At 42.4% G+C, this 20,225-nt stretch overlaps 3 protein-coding genes across 3 annotated transcripts; all 3 read left to right on the top strand.

The window, feature by feature from the left end:
- The first annotated feature begins 11,987 nt into the window (after positions 1 to 11,987).
- LOC141601325 (uncharacterized) lies at positions 11,988 to 13,399 on the top strand. Its single transcript, XM_074421598.1, has 3 exons — positions 11,988 to 12,270; positions 12,453 to 13,030; positions 13,121 to 13,399. Exons 1-3 carry the CDS (start codon positions 11,988 to 11,990, stop codon positions 13,397 to 13,399), a joined length of 1,140 nt encoding a protein of 379 aa, XP_074277699.1.
- Positions 13,400 to 14,765: 1,366 nt separating this feature from the next.
- LOC141601326 (uncharacterized) lies at positions 14,766 to 15,227 on the top strand. The gene is made up of 2 exons (XM_074421599.1): positions 14,766 to 14,945; positions 15,057 to 15,227. The coding sequence occupies exons 1-2, from the start codon at positions 14,766 to 14,768 to the stop codon at positions 15,225 to 15,227; spliced, it is 351 nt and encodes a 116-aa protein (XP_074277700.1).
- LOC141601327 (uncharacterized) lies at positions 15,228 to 15,905 on the top strand. The gene has a single exon (XM_074421600.1). The coding sequence runs from the start codon at positions 15,228 to 15,230 to the stop codon at positions 15,903 to 15,905; it is 678 nt and encodes a 225-aa protein (XP_074277701.1).
- Positions 15,906 to 20,225: the final 4,320 nt, after the last annotated feature.

Consider the following 20,225-nt stretch of genomic DNA (forward strand, 5'->3'; position numbering starts at 1 on the left):
GTAATTTAATTAACTCGTATCGTCATACGATCAATTAAATATTCAATTAAGAGTGTTACCCTTTAGGTATGACCTAAGGGGATCAACTGATCACCACCGCCGCACGACAGTAATGTCAAACTCTAGTCAGCCAATCATTACCGATATGTGTGGACCAGTTGACTGTAAAAATATTACATCCCACATGTATTCTTAAAATGAGATTTAAACTTGTGATCATCATGATCGACAGTTGTGATCGTATTATTGTCGGAGGACACTTATCCCAACAATCTCCCACTTGTCCTCGACAAGTGTGCGTCACCAATTCTCTTGTCCTATTACTATCTCCCACTCAATACAAGGTGTCTTTCAGGTCGTACTTGCAAGTGATCATATCGAGAGTGGTTTCCTCGATCTGGAGAATAAATGATTGACCGGAATTATCTACCATAGATACCTTCCGAGCGTGGTCACGCATTTCCAGTTCTGTAGATACCTCATTTCTGCATCTCCCGCAAACTACCCGGTGATGATTGGGCCGCATGTTTGGTACGCGGAACGATTTTTGACAGTTCGTAAGTTTATCGTCAAGTGATTACTCAAACACTGGTGTCTACCTCTTAGTTGTCATCTACGCGCCGATACGGTCGTTTTGACAGTAATTAGAGTACATTTGGAGTCCGGGCCTAAAACCGTCTTCATTTTCTGATAACCGCTAAATCCCGAGTCAGAATGTTCTGGAATGTTCCGTATATTTCTATTCCATATTTTATAAATCTTTCACAATATTTTATTCTTTGGTAAAGTATTTCCCGTAATATTCATACAAAATATTAAGGAAAATAAGATTATCCCGTCATTCCATAAACCAAACATGGAAATCTTTCTTCCGCAGGAGGAAACCACTTGGGAACAGACGCAGCAGGTGCTGCGCCTCTTTCAAGAGACGCAGTGACTGCTACGCCTCTTTCCAGGTCCTTTTCTGCGTATTTTTCGTATCTTTTTCATATCTTTTCGAGATTCACTTCCAAAGTCTCTCCGAAAACCCTATTCCTTCACGTGATTAGTATAAATAGGAGCCTTCGCTCCTCATATTTCTCACGCGAGTGTCCGCCCTTCTCTTCTCCCTTTGCATTCTAGACCACGTTCTTACTTTTTGGCGTCTACGTGCTTGAACATTCGACCACGTAAGCTCGGATCCTTCTGAGTACCAGCCTCGTTTGCATGACCGACCAATTTGACCAACTCCACAATCAATCAACTTAATTAATTTTAATCGTTTTCCTCTTACGAGGGCACTTTCGTTACATTCGAGTCGAGCATCACTAATCATAAACTTAGTTCATCTCGTTTCGTCAAACATGTAAGTCTGAGGGTGTAAATCTCTCTTTTATTTATTGTTATTTACTTTTTTTTTTATCATTAATGTAAGGTTATGTCGAAAATACTTGTTAAAACCGATTTCTAAAACCGTGCTTTAAAACCCTTTTTACGGATTACCAGAAGATAATCGTCGAGAAAGGACGCAGCAACTGCTACGCCTCTTTGAAGGGACGCAGCACTTGCTGCGCCTCTTCGTGAGGCTACCGCGGTTCCTGCTTCCTTTCTTCTTCCTTCGTCCTCTGTAAATTCATTTTCTTTTGTTTGTTTTCGTTTATCCTTCAATTCTTTGACGTACAATCACAATAATTTTACATGTATATTGTTTAAACATCATTAATACGTTTAATTAGTCATTAAATCCCGACTTAAATCCCTTATAATTCAATATTTGCGGGTTTTCGTCATTAAATTCAATCCGGGTTGTAGAAATTCGATTTGTTCATATTGAGTTTCTGGAATTCGACCTTTGATATATTTCCATCTGTCTATTCGTCATTAGTTCGTCATTAGTTTGTCGTGCTTAACCTATTTAGTTCACCTATGCCACTAATCAATCTTTCATCCAAGTAAATAATTCGTTTTTATTCGTCTCATCCATGTTTTATTGCTTTTATGACTCATTCGCATGTATGTAATCCATTAAATCACTTCTATCCGAGTTAATATCATAATTAATCCTTAAAATCATCAATTAATATTAACGATTTGTAGTTCCGGCTTCACAGCCAGAACTCACCCTTGGAACAGACGCAACAACTGTTGCGCCTCTTCCAAAGGGTGCAGTCCTGTTGCGCCTGTTCCAGGTTGACTTCTGCCTCTGAACTTCCGTTCTTCCTTGAACTAGTTTAATTACTCTACGTATAATTAACTATTAACCGTATTATCACCTACTAATTTGTTCGTTGATTTATTCCTTTATTCATTTTCTCAAATTATCCGTTTTAAAGGTATTTTCGACATAAATCAATTGATCCCGATGTAATTATTGTAATTTTCTTTTATTGTATTTATGTTGTATCACTTGTACGTTTTCACATGTAATTGAACCTTAATCCCAAGTTCGACCCAATTGTTTGTTAAATTAATTATTCACCGACTTAGTTAATTCTCACATGATATGATCAATTTATTGGATGTTGCATTGCATGAATATAATCGACAATATATCGAGTATGAATAACTTCCCTAATCATTAGTAGAGGCCGCTATCGAGGCGGGCAGGATTAGGTGTTCGATCAAAAGAGCTTCCTAATACGTACCCTCACCCCTTACTCCAGATCTCTGTGAACATCCGTGTTCATTGGCATCCACGAGAGTCATTCTAGACATAGAATGCTAAGGGTAACGAGTTCTTGGTGTTCATGTCACTACTTTGTGACTTGGCATGACACGAGGTATTCGAACGGTTCCAATTTCCCATAAAAATTGGTGGCGACTCCACAAATGCAAACGCTTGTTTCCCAAGCGCCCCCGTGGCCCCATGTCCACAGTTTGGCGACTCCGCTGGGGATAATACACTTACGTGTAGCCAAAAGGGTGAAACATGAACAAGGTTAGGGAATAGTTTGTACAAGACAATTGTCGGTTTTCATAACTCGGTCTTCCTAGATCGTTTCATTCAGCCTTCCTAGGCCCAACCCAACCCATTCGACCATTCGTCCCGTCTAAACGGTCCTAATTCTTATTTGGGCCTAAGGATGGATATCGATTGACGTCATCCATACCATGATGCTTACTCTTATTTGTAACAAGGACCTTCACTACTTGAGGAAATGGACTAGGAATCGGCCTTACTCTTGTTTGGTACGAGCCTCTCCACAGACTTCGGGTTTGATTGTTCGCTATGGAAACCCACCCTTTAAACCGAAACCTTTTAAATGCACTCAACATCTCGTTATAATGCTTGTATAAATGTTTCTACCTCACGTGATCACCATTTCTAAACAAAACCATGACGATTTTTGTAAAATCAAAACCCCTTTTAAAGTGTAAAGTTCGAAAAAAGGTCCATCATTAGCGCAAAACCAAGTCGAAACTCTGTCCATTTGTCGAGTCAAATTTCGGGCCCAAGCCAATTTTAAAAACCTCACTTCGAGTCCACTCCTACAACTACACTATAGTTGACTAGGACACGCATTTTCAAACTTGGTCATTTCTTCAAAAGCTCACTGACACAAGTGGCACACACCCACTTCACGAGTCAAAACTTTTCTTTCTTAGTAAGTGTGCTAGAATGGTCGATCGGGTTTTGATTCGTCATCGATCTCTTATCCAGTTTCCAAGATGCCTGAAACAAGCGACGCGAACCTCAATCAACTCCAAGATAGTAATGATCGAATCCTAGCCGCGCTGGCTCAAATCCAAGTTACTCAAGACCAAGTGCATGATCGCCTTGACACCATCGATGGTCGGATCTATACCCTAGAAACAAGGATTCCTCCTTGAGAAAGTGAAGTCGTTGATGACTTCGTGAACGAATTTAGGGACGACAGCCCTCCCATGGGTGTGACTGCAGCTGAAAAACGACTCCAATACTTAAAGGAGCAATTGATGTATCTCAAAGGGGATGACATTTATAGGGAGAATATTCGCAAGTATGAGGCCGTAAATTCCAAGTTGCCAACCAACTTCAACATGACGGATATCCCTAAATTCAAGGGGCATGAGAACCCTTTGAACCATATCCGTGCCTTCAAGGATTACATGTCTATTAAAGGCATCAAACCCGAGATGTTCTTAAGGATCTTTCCTTCATCTCTTGACACCATCCCAAAGCAATTGTTCTACACTCTAGAACATAAGAAGATCGCTACTTGGGAAGATGTCGCGATCGAGTTTGCTAAGCAATATGCGGATAATGCTGAGATCCAAGTTAACATGCGCACTCTAGAGGTTCTTACCCAAAATGACAAAGAAGGTTTCACCGACTTCCTAAGTAGGTGGAGGAAGACTAGTACCCAACTAGTTGAACGCCCGGATGAGGCTACCCTTGTGGAAAAATTTGTGGACAACTTAAAACCCATCTATGCCAATCATTTGAGGTACCAAAACATTAAAACTTTCAAGGACTTAACCGTACTAGAAACAAGGATCGAAGATGACATCCGTAAAGGGCTCTTGTCCAAAACGATAAGTCGAGGATATCAAGGCTCAACAAGTCGTTCTTACGGCTCCACTAGCAAGACCGATGAAGTTAACCTCCTCGAGCCATCCAAGAAGAGTGACCCACCAAGGAAATTTACAAATCTTGGGGACACATACTCCAATGCTCTAAAAAGGCTAATGAAACAAGGCAAACTCCAACCCATAGGACCTACGCCCGAACCTGAAAAGAAGTCCAAGTTCTGGGACGAGAACTCATACTGTGAATATCATAGGGGTAAGGGGCACGACACAGAAAAATGCTACAAATTGAAAAATGTGCTTCAAGACATGATAGAGGATGGTCGACTACCAATACCGCCGAGAGGTAAGCCCAACAACACTCAGAATCCTCTTGGAATTCTAGTGATCACAAGTGAAGAATCTACTTTAGATTGTTCATACCTCATTTCTCCAGTTGAAAATGAAATCCATGCAATCGAGAATGAAAGGTTCTACCCTACCATTTCCCCTACCATCACCGACTTCATTACATGGGCAAGAAGTATGGATAGACAAGTTTGGGAATTAGAAAATGTGGTGACAGCTTTATATGACCCCAATGCGACACCCAAAGAACATGCGCCATTAATCTTTTCTCAAAATACCACTATGCAAGAAATAGTCGCCGTGGTTGACAAACTAGTTGACCAAATCACACGACTAGAAGACGAGATCATGAGAATGAGGGAACTAGCTACAATCAATGGAGTATGGTTCGATTATGATGAGGACGAGTATCTCATTGAACACTCCCTAGTCAAGGAAATTGTCCAAAATAGTGAAGACCAAGATGTGGACCACCTAACTCGTTCGGGGCGCCCATATCAAAGTACTACTCAAAATGGTACAACCAACGTTGTCACACCAAACGATAACGAAGATGACTCCACTGATCATTTGCTCAAGCAATTACAGAAGACAAAGGCTGATCTTTCAGTCTGGCAATTAATAGCAAGCTCGTTCCCACATCGCCAAGCTTTACTGCAAGCTTTGGCCAAGCTAAGTGTAGCACATAACTCCACACCCGACGATGCAGTCAACTTGGTCTTCCAAGAATCACCGAGGCTAATTAATCCTATTACTTTCTCAGACGAAGATTTGCCACCCTTTGGCGCTAGTCACAACTTGGCTCTTTACATCACCGTCATTTGCTTAAAGAAGAATGTGCCAATGACCTTGGTAGATGATGGCTCCGCGGTCAACGTCATACCCCTGAAAACGGCATACAAACTAGGCATGAAAGAGTCGGATTGGACCCCTACCAATCAAGGTGTTCGTGCATATGATGGTACACGACGAAAGGTCGTAGGACTCGGTAACCTAACCATAGCCACAGGGCCAATTGAGCGAAAGGTTAACTTCCAAATAGTGGACATCGAAGCTTCCTTCAACATACTTCTGGGAAGACCTTGGATTCACGCTTCCAAAGCAGTAACATCCACCCTTCACCAAAAGATCAAGATCCCATTAAATGACAAAGTGGTGAAGATCACTTCATCACCCATTAAAGCGATAATCGAAAAGAAGTCGAATAATCAAGTCCTTGCGGATCCAGTATATGAACTTGTGGGCTTTCAAAGCATAAGTGTCATAGAAAGTGAATTGGCACCCCTATACTACGATCCCTACTCCAACTTGGTGGTCAACCACATACTCAAATCCCAGGGATACTTCCCTGGAATGCCTTTGAACCCTATCCGAAGAAACACCTTCGCACCCTACAAGGAAGGCAACTAAAAAAGGATGCCACTTGGACTAAGGTACAAACCCACAAAAGAGGAAGTTCTCGAGATGCTTGCTCAAGTTCAAAACCGTAACTACGTAGGAGTCCAAATGCGGCCCTATCTCCCTACCCTAAATGGATACGTTGTTAAGGAAGGAAGTCTAGAACTCTTTCACGGATTTCCCGAACCTTGGCACTATCTCGAAAGGAAGCTAGCCGTAATCGAGATCTTTCACGATTGCTACTTCATTCCTCCAGAAACGGTTCCTACCGTCAAAGCTCGTCAAGCACCTTGCTTAGACGAACAAGCTGTTAGTCTATTGTTTGGAGAAGATCGATTTGTTAGAGCCGCGCAGGATGAGATCATTACTATGATACTTCAAGACGACCACTTCAACCCTACCGCGTTAATCACAGAAACAAACGCGAATCAACAGAAAGGATGGAGAAAGTCAATCAAGTGGACCAACAATCAAGGAAGACTCTTCAAGCTCACCACTGGAGAAGGAGAGATGTTCAAAGGAGAACCATAAGACGATGAATTCGAGTCAGAGTCAGAGTCATAGTCTAGAGAAGTCACTAAGGAGTCTCCTCCTGTCGTCATCCCCATTCCCTTTGTTTCTTCTAGCTTAGTCTCAAATAGCAACAATAGTTCGGGAAATATCCCAACAACTGTCCCTTTACCGCCACTGACCACAGATCAGATGGCTTCTTTGTTTCAAATTTTCTCAAACTTTAATATGAATAAATCAGGTTCTACTTACTCTTTGTGTTATCTTGAGTGCAATTCTGTTTACGATGATACTGAGGATGACCCAAACCCAGACTCAATTGAGATACCTCCCTACATAGCCAAGGAAATACTACAAGAGGGGGAAGGGGGACCAGTAATAGAGAACACCGAACCCATCAATATAGGAACCGAACTAGAACCCCAAGAACTTAGGATAGGGACTACCTTGAGCCCCACCGAAAGGGCCAGTCTCAAAGACCTCCTAAACGAGTTCAAAGACATTTTCGCTTGGTCCTACAAAGATATGCCAGGGATCGACAGGGATATCGCCGAACATAGAATCCCAATTAAGCCAGGTTTCAAGCCCGTAAAACAAAAGCTTCGTCGAATGAGGACATAATGGGCTCTCAAGATCAAGGAAGAAGTCGATAAGCAATTCAAAGCTGGATTCATCAAAGTTTCTGAGTACTCTGACTGGGTAGCCAACATAGTACCTGTACCCAAAAAGGATGGGAGAATCCGTGTTTGTGTTGATTTTAGAGACTTAAACAAAGCAAGTCCTAAAGATGACTTTCCTATACCACATATCGACATATTGGTGGACAATACCGCAGACCACACATTACTATCCTTCATGGATGGGTACGCGGGCTATAACCAAATCAAAATGGCCATAGAAGACATGCATAAGACCGTCTTTGTCACTCAATGGGGAACCTATTGCTATACGGTCATGCCGTTTGGGTTAATCAATGTCGGAGCTACATATCAACGCACCGCGAGCACAGTCCTACATGACATGATGCATAAAGAAGTTGAGGTATATGTAGACGACATGATTGTCAAGTCCAAGGACAGAGAAGGGCATATTGCGAACCTTCGCGAATTCTTCTTAAAGCTACGAAAGTACAACATGAGGCTCAATCCTCAGAAGTGCACATTCGGAGTAACATCTGGCAAACTCCTGGGATACGTCGTAAGCCAACGAGGTATAGAAATAGACCTTCCAAAATCAAGGCTTTGATCGAAAGGCCATAACCTCAAACAGAAAAAGAAGTCAGAGGATTCCTGGGTAAAGTACAATAGATAAGTCGATTCATATCGAAACTCGCCATGATTTGTGAACCTATCTTCAAGAAGCTAAAGAAAACAGATCACACCATGTGGGATGATGACTGTCAGAAGGCATTTGACCGAATCAAGGAGATATTAGCTAAACCACCCATGCTCAAGACACCTCAACGAGATCAACCTCTTGGTCTGTATCTCACAGTGACTGAAACAGCCATGGGCGGCATGCTAGCTCAAACCATAGGAAAGGAAAAAAGGGCTGTTTACTACCTTAGTAAGAAGTTCTTGGAGTACGAGTGCAAATATTCACAACTTGAAAAGACATGCCTCTCTCTTGTGTGGGCAACGAAGAAGCTACGACATTACATGCTTAGCTACTCCGTCAAAATATTCTCCAAAATGGATCCAATCAAATACCTCTTCGAGAAACCCGTCCTCAACGGACGATTAGCAAGATGGACTTTGATGCTCTCAGAGTTTGATCTCAAGTACGTGCCCCTGAAAGTTATAAAAGGGCGCGCCGTTGCCGAATTCTTTGCAAAAAATCCCATCAATGATGCACAAACAATAGATACTTGGTCGTTTCCAGACGAGGATATGCTCCAAACTGGTGTAGACTCTTGGGACCTTTACTTCGATGAAGCATCAAACTTAAGAGGATTTGGAATAGGAGTGTTGCTCATTTCTCCTGAAGGCGAGCATACACCAATCTCTGTCAAACTCGACTTCGAGGTGACAAATAATGCTGCAGAATACGAAGCTTATCTCGTTGGACTACAAGCGGCAGTGAGCTTAGGCATTAAAAACCTCCGAGTACATGGGGATTCATCCCTGGTCATCAATAAAGTTATGGGATCTTGGAAAATCCGAAGCGAAAGCCTAGCACCTTATCAAGCCAGGATAGACCAAGTTGCGCAATTCTTTGATCACGTGACCTATCTACACCTACTTCGAGAAGAAAATCAATTTGCGGATGCTGTTGCAAAACTCGCATCTTTGATTAGTATGCCAGATGACATGGTGGAAATGCCTTTATGTATCGAACGACGGTCGAAGCCAGCTTATGTCCACCAAATAACCGACGAATAGGAAGACACAGAGGAGCCTTGGTTTCAAGCAATCCTAAATTTCAAGCTCAACGGTACCTATCCACCGGATATGGACAAAAGTGGACAACGTGCTATACGTCTACTCGCTTCCCAATACGTTCTCATGCAAGGAGAACTATACAAAAGAACACCTCTTGGTGTAATCCTACGTTGCCTTGATCATTCACAGGCGCGTAAAGTAATGGAAGAAGTTCATGATGGAGAATGCGGTCCTCACATGAGTGGGCCCATGATGGCAAATAAAATCACACGTTTGGGGTACTATTGGACCACAATGGAATCCGATTGCATCAAATACGTAAGACATTGCCACAACTGCCAAATCTTCGGGAATGTACAGCATGTCCCTCCTTTATTGCTCTATACAATGACATCTCCTTGGCCATTTTCTGCTTGGGGAATCGACATAATCGGGAAGATAACCCCAACCGGAACTGGAGGTCACTGTTTCATCCTAGTAGCAATCGACTATTTCACCAAATGGGTAGAAGCGGCTAACTACACTAGTCTCACGGCTAAAAACGTGCCAAAGTTAGTACTTTTACTGAAGTCCCTGGAGAGGATTTGCAGGAAACTGCAGAAATTTCTTTTTTTCTGAATGGTTCAGTTCCTCTTGCTAATAAGTATCAGGTTTTGGAACCAGGAGAGATACTAGAGGTTGTTGAGATTATTTCTGAGACTGATTTGGTACTAGGTGCTAATTCTGAAGGGGCAAAATTGGTATGGCATCTACTATGGAGAATGTAGACCCAGGATGCTCTTTGCTAGGTCAGAGATCTCCAGTGGGAATGCCTTCCTCTTCTGATCCTTCTTCTGAGTTGCACTCAGGATGTGCTGTGTTGGATGGTAAGATTGTTGTTCCTCCTGATAAATCCCAATGAAGATAGCTTCCTGGAATATAATAGGGTTCAACTGTCCTTTAAAACATAGTGAAGTTAAAGATTACTTAGTGGTTAATAAGCTTGATATTATGGCTCTCTTGGAAACCAGGGTTAAGGAGCATAAAGCTTCTAAAATCATTAAAAAGAAGTTTAGTAATTGGCATGTGGTTTGCAACTATTCTCATCATTATAATGGGAGAATTTGGGTTTTTTTTAACCCTAGTAATGTTACTATGCTTAGTAATACTGTTGCTGATCAGCTTATTTACTTTAAGGTGAACCATCATGAGTCTTGCTCTACTTTCCATTTGAGCATTGTCTATGGGTGTAATGATCCTCTGGATAGGCATAGGCTATGGTCTAGTCTTGTTGCAGGTTCCACTGCAGAACCTTGGTCGGTGCTTGGTGATTTTAATGTGGTGAGAACTCCTTCTGATAAATTAAGTAACACTCCTCCTGTGCTTCAGGATATGCTAGATTTCTATGATTCTCTTGCTTCTTGTCATCTTGATGATCTCACTTGCACTGGGGTTGATATGACATTGACTAATAAGCAGGATTCTGGGACTAGGGTTTGGTCTAAACTGGACAGGGTCCTAGCAAATCCTGGCTTCATTTCTTCCTTCCCCAATGCTTTTGGTCATTTTCAGGAGCCTGGTATATTTGATCACTCTCCTGTTTTAGTCCATGTTTCTTATGATAAAAAGGTTGCTAAGAGGTTTATTTTTCTTAATAGTTGGGCTGGGCATCCTGATTATTTACAAACTGTAAAGGCAGCCTGGGAAACTACTTTGCAGGGAAGTCCAATGTACTCCTTCTTTCAGAAGTTAAAAAGTGTCAAGCATGCTCTTACCCATTTTCATAAGCAGCATTTCAGTAATATATCTCAAAGAGTTCAGTCTGCTAAAGATGCTTTGGTGGAGTGTCAACACACTCTTGTTTCAAATCCTTTCTCTGATAGTCTTATTCGGGAGGAAAGGCTCTTAATTGCTGAGTATACCAAGCTTAAAGATCATGAGCTTTCAATCCTTTCTCAAAGAGCTAAAATAAGGGATATCCAGGACTCTGATTATAGTTCTAAATATTTTTTTGCAAAAATTTCTAAGAGAACTCATCAGCAGGTTATTGGTGGCATTCATGATCACCATGACAAGCTTCATATGGGGTTTTCTTCTGTTAGTGCTGCTTTTAATTAGTATTATCAGGACCTGCTGGGGCACAACTCTTCTACCACCCCTTTAGATACTGATTTTATTTCTTCTGGAGCTGTGGTTAATTCTTCAGATAGCCATTCCCTGATTAGGGAAATCTCTCCTGCTGAAATCAGAGATGCACTCTTTAGTATGGACTCTAATAGTAGCCCTGGAATTGATGGTTTCTCAGCTGGGTTCTTTAAATCTGCCTGGAACATTATTGCCAAAGATTTTTGCAAAGCTGTGAATCAGTTTTTTTCTTCTGGCAGGATGTCTAAGCAGGCTAACTCAACTATTATTTCTCTGATCCCTAAGAAGGCCATACCTAATGCTGTCACTGATTATAGGCCTATCTCTTGCTGCATTATTTTCTATAAGATAGTTAACAAGATCCTAGCTAACAGGCTTCAAAGTATTCTTCCTTCCATTGTTGGTGCTAAACAAGCTGCCTTTATTAAAGGAAGAAGCATTTTTGAAAACATAATGCTATCTCAAACTTTGGCCAAAGGTTACAATAGGGCTAATATTTCCCCTCGCTGCATGATCAAGGTAGACATTAGGAAGGCTTTTGATTCCCTCCAATGGTCTTTTATTGCTAATATGCTTTCTGGTTTGGGTTTCCCTCAGCAATTCATTGACTGGGTGCTTGGATGCATTCAATCTCCTTAGTATTCTTTAAAAATCAATGGAGAGCTTTCTGGGTTTTTTCAAGGGAAAAGTGGCATTAGGCAGGGTGATCCCCTTTCCCCTTACTTGTTTGTGCTTAGCATGAATGTTTTGTCAAGATATCTCAGGACTCTTTGTGCCAAACCCCTTGTCTCTTATCATCCTAAGTGCTCTAGGCTTAAACTTAATCACTTGGTCTTTGCTGATGACTTGATGATCTTTATTAGGGGAGATGTCCCCTCTGTTGCAGCAGTTAAGAGTACTCTGAGTCTTTTTGCTGAGCTTTCTGGGCTTCATGCTAACATTGAGAAAACCAACATGTATTTTGGAGGGGTGCCTCATGATGTTAAGGAGGCTATTCTAGCAGCAACTGGTTTCTCTGATGGTCAGTTCCCCTTCAGATACATAGGAGTCCCCTTGTCCACTTCTCGAATCTCAGTGGCAATGTTTGATTCCCTCATTCTCAAGATAAAGCATTCTATCCAACATTGGTCCTCTAACTTCCTTACCTATGATGGTAGGGTACAGTTAATCAATTCTATAATTTTTGGCATGGAAACGTTTCAGTGTTCTTGAATCTTTTGCCTAAGGAGGTTCTGCAAAAAATCAATAAGCTCTGTAAGGACTTTTTTTGGGGAATACTGCCTGAAGGTAGAAGAATGGTGTTTAAGAAATGGAAGGACATCTGTCTGCCCTGGGATGCAGAAGGTTTCAATATCAAAGACCTCTCTACTTGGAATGATGCTCTACAGTGTAGATGGATTTATCTGCTGGCTAATACTACTGAGGGGAGTTGGGTTTCCTGGCACCAGGATTATATCTTGCAGCATCAATCTATCTGGTTTGTACAATCCCAGGATAGTTTTTCCTCCAGTCTTAAGGGAATCCTGGCTGTAAGGGACAGGCTAGTTGCTCTAGCAGGTAGCATTACTAATGCTTCTTCTCTGATTAACGGCTGGTGCTCTCAGGGTAAATTCAGAGTTACTGCAGCCTATAGCTATCTGAGAGGTGTTGTCTTAGCTGGTCCTTGGACTGCAGCTCTGTCTCATCCTCGTATTGTTCCAAGTCACAAGATTATTTTTTCTTTGGCAGCTCAGCAGAAATTGGCAACAGTGGACAATCTGCAGAGTAGAGGGTTTTATATGGTTAATCGATGTTCTCTCTGTGAACTTAACCTTTAGGATCATGCCCACTTGTTCTTTAATTGCTCTTTCTCTAAGGATGTCTGGCACCAGCTTCTACAGTGGATGGGTATGCACCGTGCTAGTTCTTGTTTACTTGCTGAACTTGAACAAGCTAATCTTGGGAGTAAACACAATTGGAGGATGGCCTGGTTTTGTACTTCATTGGCTGCTGCTGTTTATCAAATCTGGAATGAACGTAATTCTCGTCTTTTTAGAGGAAGAAAGGCTGCAGTTACTAAAATTGTTAGCAGGGTTAAGTTTCTTGTTTCTACCCGACTCCTAATGTGGACTAGTCATAAGCAATACTCGCTTCTAGCTGCTAGTTTATGATTTTGTTGTATAGTGGATAGTCTTTGCAAAAATCTCTTGTAATTTCTTTCATTATTTGAATGAAATGATAAATTTTTTGTAAAAAAAAAAAAACGTGGCAAAGTTCATGCAGAACAACATCATCTGTCGATACGTTTGCCCACATGAGATCATTAGTGATGATGGATCACATTTCCAACCCGAGACTGAGTAATTGCTAGCCAAGTACAAAATTAGGCATCACCACTCTTACCCATATAGACCACAGACTAATGGCACGGTAGAGGCAGCAAACAAGAACGTTGTCACAATTCTCAAGAAAATGATTGACAACTATCGAGATTGGCCAAGCAAAATACCCTTTGCTTTATGGGGATATCGGACATCAGTTAGGATGCCCACTGGGGCCACCCCTTTCTATTTGACCTATGGCATGGAAGCTGTACAGCCAGTCGAGTTAGAAATACCATCGTTGCGTATCTTACTCGAAAGTCAAATCCCGGAAGCCGATTGGAAGAGGGATAGATATGAAGAACTCATCCTCCTGGATGAACGTAGGCTACGTGCATTGCATAATGTCCAAACATATCAAGCACGTATCAAACGAGCCTTCAACAAAAGGGTCAAGCCAAGGAACATCAAGGAAGGAGACCTAGTACTCAAGTCGGTTAGAGCTCTTTTACCTGTCGATCCACGGGGAAAATTCAAAACCTAATTGGGCCGGACCATTTCTAGTCAAGTCCGTACTTCTAGGGGGTGCGGTTAGAATTACAGACCTAGATGGGAATGAATTTGCCAAACCGACAAACCTTGACCAATTAAAACGGTATTATGCCTAGAATAGGAACAGAAACGCGCCTCGCGTAACCTCACGTGTCGCTCTTGTGGCACTAAATAAACGGCCCCTGGCCAAGCTGAAATAAGCTAATGTCACTATGCGCTTGCATTTTGACAATTTGTCATCCTCATATCATCAAATAAACTAAATTTGCACCTTAAGAATAAGTAAAAAGCTCATGCTTATCTTCTAAGTTCATTACAAGCTCTTGCTTAGAACAATTATTCTTTTACATTTACTCGAACACTGCGCAAGGGTTTGATTTCATTTTTTTAATGAATACGTAGGCAATCCTTCACAGGATACAACCCATTAATTTCAAAAATGTAAATAGAAGGACATTTGCAATCGCATTTGGAATTCAACAAGAATAATAAATAGAAAGTCACAACGGTTTCATACCCAATTAACCTCTTTTATTCATTTCTAATAATAATACGTTACATAATAATAATAATGGCAAGTAAAAATAAAAAAAGTAGGTTAGGATTCTGAAAACCCCACCTTCTTATTACAATAATAATAATAATAATAATAAATAATAAAGACATGTTGAAAGAGATTGCTGATCTTTCAGGATTGAAAATTGGCTCTTTACCTTTTAAATACTTGGGTATCCCCATGGCTTCCAGGAAGCTGTCAGTTCTGGAGTGTAGTATTCTGGTTGAAAGGGTGGTGGATAGAATTAGGGCATTGGGGGCTAGAAAACTTTCCTATGCAGGAAGACTGGTTCTAATCAAGTCAGTCCTTGGCACTCTCCACACCTATTGGGCCAGAATTTTTATTCTCCCATCTACTGTGTTGAAAAAAATTGAGTGTATTTGTAGGAATTTCCTCTAGCAAGGTGATATTCATGCGCATTCTCCAGCTCTGGTTTCATGGGATAGTGTCTGTCACTCAAAGCAACAAGGGGGTTTGGGGATTACTGATATTATCCTTTGGAATAGAGCTGCAATGGGGAAATATATCTGGTGGATAATGCAGAAAAAGGACCATCTATGGGTCAAATAGATGCATAGCATTTATATCAAACAGTCTGAATGGACCTCTTATACTCCAAACTCTGGTGCTAGATGGTCCTGGAGAAGTATTTGCAGATGTAAGGAGTCTTTTATATCTGGTTATACTGGGATATGGTGGCAGTCTGAGGATGGTTTTTATACTATTGAGAAAGGATACAAATGGTTAAGAGGAGACCAACCTGAGGTTCCTTGGTACTCTTGGATATGGAATGGCATCAGTCTACCTAAGCATCGTTTTATTGCTTGGTTAGTCATCAGGCAGAGACCTTTGACGAAAGATAGACTGAATAGGATGATGGGAAGCGTTGAGGATGAGTGTGAGCTATGTGGGCTTGACAAAGAGGACCATGATCACTTGTTCTTCAAATGCTCATATAGTTCCAGATGTGTCCAGTTACTGTCTGAATGGTGTAAAGTTCAGTTGCCCTTATCAAATTTGGTTGATTGGTGGAGCAGTCAATCTTTTGGGTCACAGGTGAAGAAGGAGATGATAGCAGCTATCATTGTTGCTGCTATGTATCAAATCTGGTGGATGAGAAATCACTGCCGGTTTGAGAAGGAAATTTTTAGGCCTGAGTTTGTTTTACAAAAAGTTCAGGAAGTTGTGAGAAATCGCTGTGTTAGTCAGTATAGGGATAATATCCTTATAACTGAGTTACTTGCTTGAGTTGATGTTGGTTTTGTTAGATATTTGCTTGAATGTAGGCGTATCTAACTCAAAATTGTAACAGATGATGTAATTTGCTCGTTGATGATATAATACTTCCTTACATTTTACCAAAAAAAAAAATAATAAAGACATGGGCTATTCCTCCATTTTCCCTTTGCCCTTGTCATTTTTGTCATACTTCTAGTCACGACCTCGAGCCGGACGCTCTTGCGCCACTTCGGACCTAATCACCAACGGTCTTTCTTGAGGCCTAGCCTTACCATTCTTGTCAACCACTTTGTCCACGACAGGAGAGGTCTTCGGTTTCTGCGAAGGACGAACAACTTGAAACCAGGCTTCCTCCTCTCCCTCAGTCAGATGCTTCTCTTTCTCCTTTTCCACTTCGCGCACCTTGTAGTCAACGAGCTCGCGCTTCCTCAATCTCTCATGCTCCTCGGGAGTAGTAGCTTTCCTCCACTGCAGATAGGAGTCCGACACCCATAAGGCATTAACAGAAGAGTTCAAGAACCACACATTTCTTTGAGCCCATTTAATGGCCAACTCCCTTCGACTCTCAGTAGTAAACGCCACGGCAGTCTGCAGGACAGTGTCAAGCTTCGGGATCATATGCTTCATTCCAACTTGCCTCATCAACTTCTACGGGAAGATGCATATCATGAATCCCAAGCCAGGAATGCGCACAGATCGGGTACGATCCAAGGAAGATACTCTAGTGACAAATTTGAGATGCCACCATGGTTCAACCCATCTAATCAATGGGCCATCATCACTCTTCAGTTTGTTTTCTCAGTAATTGCAGACCCGAGTGAAGTCCACCATGTAAAGCCTGGTCCTCATTGCAATCGAACGAGCATGATAAGAAGGAAGATGAACTGGGGGCTCGATCAATCGAAGGCGCTCCATAAGCCAGACCTACCAAAAGCAGGTATTAGAAAAACGAAAAAAACAAACGAAACAAGAAAAGAAAGAAAGAAAAAGAAAAGTATTCTTTTACCTGCAAAATAATGGGACTTCCCAAATACGGTAGGTCGCGATTGGCTTTCCTATTATCCAAGCCCAATAGGATCTCTCCTAAACATAAATAGGCTGGGCTCCTGCGCAGCTCCATTTGCTCAACTAGGCCCAGGAGACGGGGATCACCTCTCAAATATTCATCAACATGCCCTTGAAGGACATATACATGCAACAAGCAAAACCCAAATGCCCTTCGCCTGGCAACATAAGAGACGGTGGGGTCGGCTTTGTTAATGAATCGATCAATAAAGTCCAACATCTGCACTCCTTTCGAGGTCACTAGACAGTCCACCTCAATTCTAGACAATCCAAGCAAGTCTCTAAATTTGTTCTTATACCCTTGTGAAGTAGAAGGAATAACGGGCAAGTGTTCTGGGTCCCACCCACCAATCGCAGCAATTTCTTCAGGAAATGGGCAAATGTCACCTCCGGGGAACGCAAAAACATGATAATTCGGGTCCCAATAATCAAGACAAGCATCTAGAAATGGTTTGACAACCTTGATAAGCTTCAAACTCAACAAAGATCCAATATTATAAGCACCCATATCGTGCTTCTCCATGTTGGAAAACTCATTGGTCCACTCTTTTAGACGAATCTCAAAAGTATTCATGATGAGTGATTATATTGAGAATTTTATGTAATAAGACGAAGAAAAGACGGAAGAATTGTGTGAATAAAACCTCCATTGACGTCTTTAATTATACTAAAATCTGTTTCCAAAAATCCGCTAGAACGGATGCACATGGGAACAGGCGCAGCACCTGCTGCGCCTCTTCAAAGGGACGCAGCTCCTGCTGCGCCTCTTTCTCAGCTTTGTTTCTGTGAATTTCCGCGTTGGATCTTTCCTAAATCCTTTAACGAATAATTTCCTATTCCTACGGGTTATTGTTTTGGTAAACACGTCAAAATTACCATAATTCGTGTGTCCTAAATTTCGCGGATGCGCATTTCGAAGCAATATCAGCATTTTCGTCATTTTAAGCCCACTTACATAGTTCTTTCTATTTCTTTTCTTTTTCGGGGAATCATTTCTCCAATTCAATGTAATTTATTTCCAACTTATTTCTTTTATTTATTTCTTTTCTGGCAAATCATTTCGCTCCCGTCTTATACTACATTTCTAACTTATAGATTTCTATTTTTCATTTGTTTTTAAGAGGTAACCCTCCCTACCGTCCGGTCGTTTCCGGTAAATTTTTGCATTTTTCTACATTTTTAGCACTTTTGAGTCATTTGTTTTGCGTTAATTTAGGCCATATGTATATACGAATGTATGTTTTGCGTGATATCTATGTAAATTTCGGCATCATGACGGCGTAAACTGTCATCTACCAAACCTGTTCAAGGCTAACCTGCAGGTACAAGCAACACAACCCAACAACAAAGGCACTCAGGCCATCATATATACAGTCAAAAAGGAAATGTACAACAAACTGGGGGCTCGAGCCCCAAGCAAAATCCAAAATGTCCAAAAATGTAGGTCCTAAAATGTACAAACGTGCAAGATACAAACAACAACAAAACGAGGCTACTATCGGTCGCCCTCTAACTCCGCAACTCTCGCCTCGAGATCAGCAACCTCGGCGTCACGAACCTCGAGCTCCCTCAACAAGCGAGCCGTCTCCTCCCGAGACTGGGCCAACTCTCGCTCCAGCTCACTCCTCCCCTGCAAGCAACAAAATTGGCTCATGTCAATCATTTCAAGCAATTACAAGAAAAGTTGGAAAATCAAAATTAGGAAGAAAAGACATAAACGAAAGGTTCATACCTGACGGCCTCGACCGCCGACAAGTGCCTCGATGGCAGTAGGTCTCAACCGGTTGGTCACCCTCCATAACGCCACAAACCGAGACGGCATCACCTGCATTTTCAAAAAAAAAGAAGTTCTCAATAATTGGATCAGTTCAATCAAATGTGTTCTTACACAAGAAAACCATGCAAATTTGAGGCTCACCCTCCGAATCAGATACTGCCAATCGTCCAGGCCAGCTTCCGTCACAGCTACGTCAAAGTCACGCAGCTCGGAGATCGTCGTTCTCCCGGTCGCGTCAGTGTACTCGAGGGTCTCAGGGTACTCTGGGGGCTTGATGCCCGTCGCCTCGACCTCCTGCAAAGTCAAATGATTCCCATTAATCGATGATCTTTCATCGTATTCTCAAAAAAATCGAAAGTAAAGAAGGATAAAGCACTTACCACAACCGGCCAGTATGCCAACCTCCCGTAGAGGAATGTCGAGTAGTCCTCGCCAGGAAGAAGGAGGGCGTCACCACCAACGCCAGCCAACTCAGCTTCCCTCTCAGCCTCAGAAGGCTCCCTGAACATCATCCTAAGAGGATCGATGGGAACCGTCAAAACATCCCGAGAGCACTGACGAGCCAAGCGCTTGCCCAAGTACCACACAGGACCTATCGACGTCCTCAACAGCAGCCGACTCAAGGTCCTAGGTCGAAGGACCTCAGCCACAAAAGGAGGCGCGCCAGCGTATTCCGCCCAAGGCATGGGCACCCACTGGGAAAAGGCAAACAAGGAATCACTCTTATGATCGGTTTAAAAAAGTAATGAAGAAGCAAAACAAATACAAGTGATATGCTCACGCCGTCCAGCTGAAGAGCGTTCACGTCCCGCCGGTAGACACCGTGGGAGGAGCTCTTGCTCCTCATCCGACACATCACCGAATCCCTCGCGACGGGATAGGCCTTCTCCACCGGCTCCGTCCTCTTGGACGAGTGGCTCGGAAAGTAGGAGTACACCCACGCCTGTGAAGCAAGATAGTTAATAACGATCTTTCGTGATTCAATAAGGAAAAGAAATTATTATTAGTCTAAATGAAGGTTCATACCACCAACAGTAGTCCAGGGCCGACAGCACCAGGAGAAGTCCCCTTCTCCATCAACTCCGGACGAACCATGGCCCTCATGAAGCGGATGAGGACCGCAAAACTAGCAGTGACCCAGTCCCAATGCCCTAGGGAGCTCAGGTCAGAAAGGAAGGAAAAAGGTTCGTCGACAGCCTCTCTCCCTTGGCTCCGAGGTAGATCGAAGACAAGAACCACCAGAGCCACAAGCGGACTCTCTGCTCAGCTGTACAAGGAGGAGGAGTCGTCTCTCTCCCGTCAATCACCACCAGCGTCGGGGTCTTCCCCGCAAAGTAGTCTCGGATGTAAGAACTCGGCACCAAACCAAGCACTGTAACAGCGTTCGGCGACAAGTTCCAGCCGATCAACGACCTAGCCTCGTCCGAGTCCACCCTCATGGCAGTCTCCGACCACTCCACGTGCTCGGTCCCACACGGCAGCCCGGA

The sequence above is a fragment of the Silene latifolia genome, chromosome 9 (assembly GCF_048544455.1).
Source record: "Silene latifolia isolate original U9 population chromosome 9, ASM4854445v1, whole genome shotgun sequence".
NCBI classification, from domain to species: Eukaryota; Viridiplantae; Streptophyta; class Magnoliopsida; order Caryophyllales; family Caryophyllaceae; genus Silene; species Silene latifolia.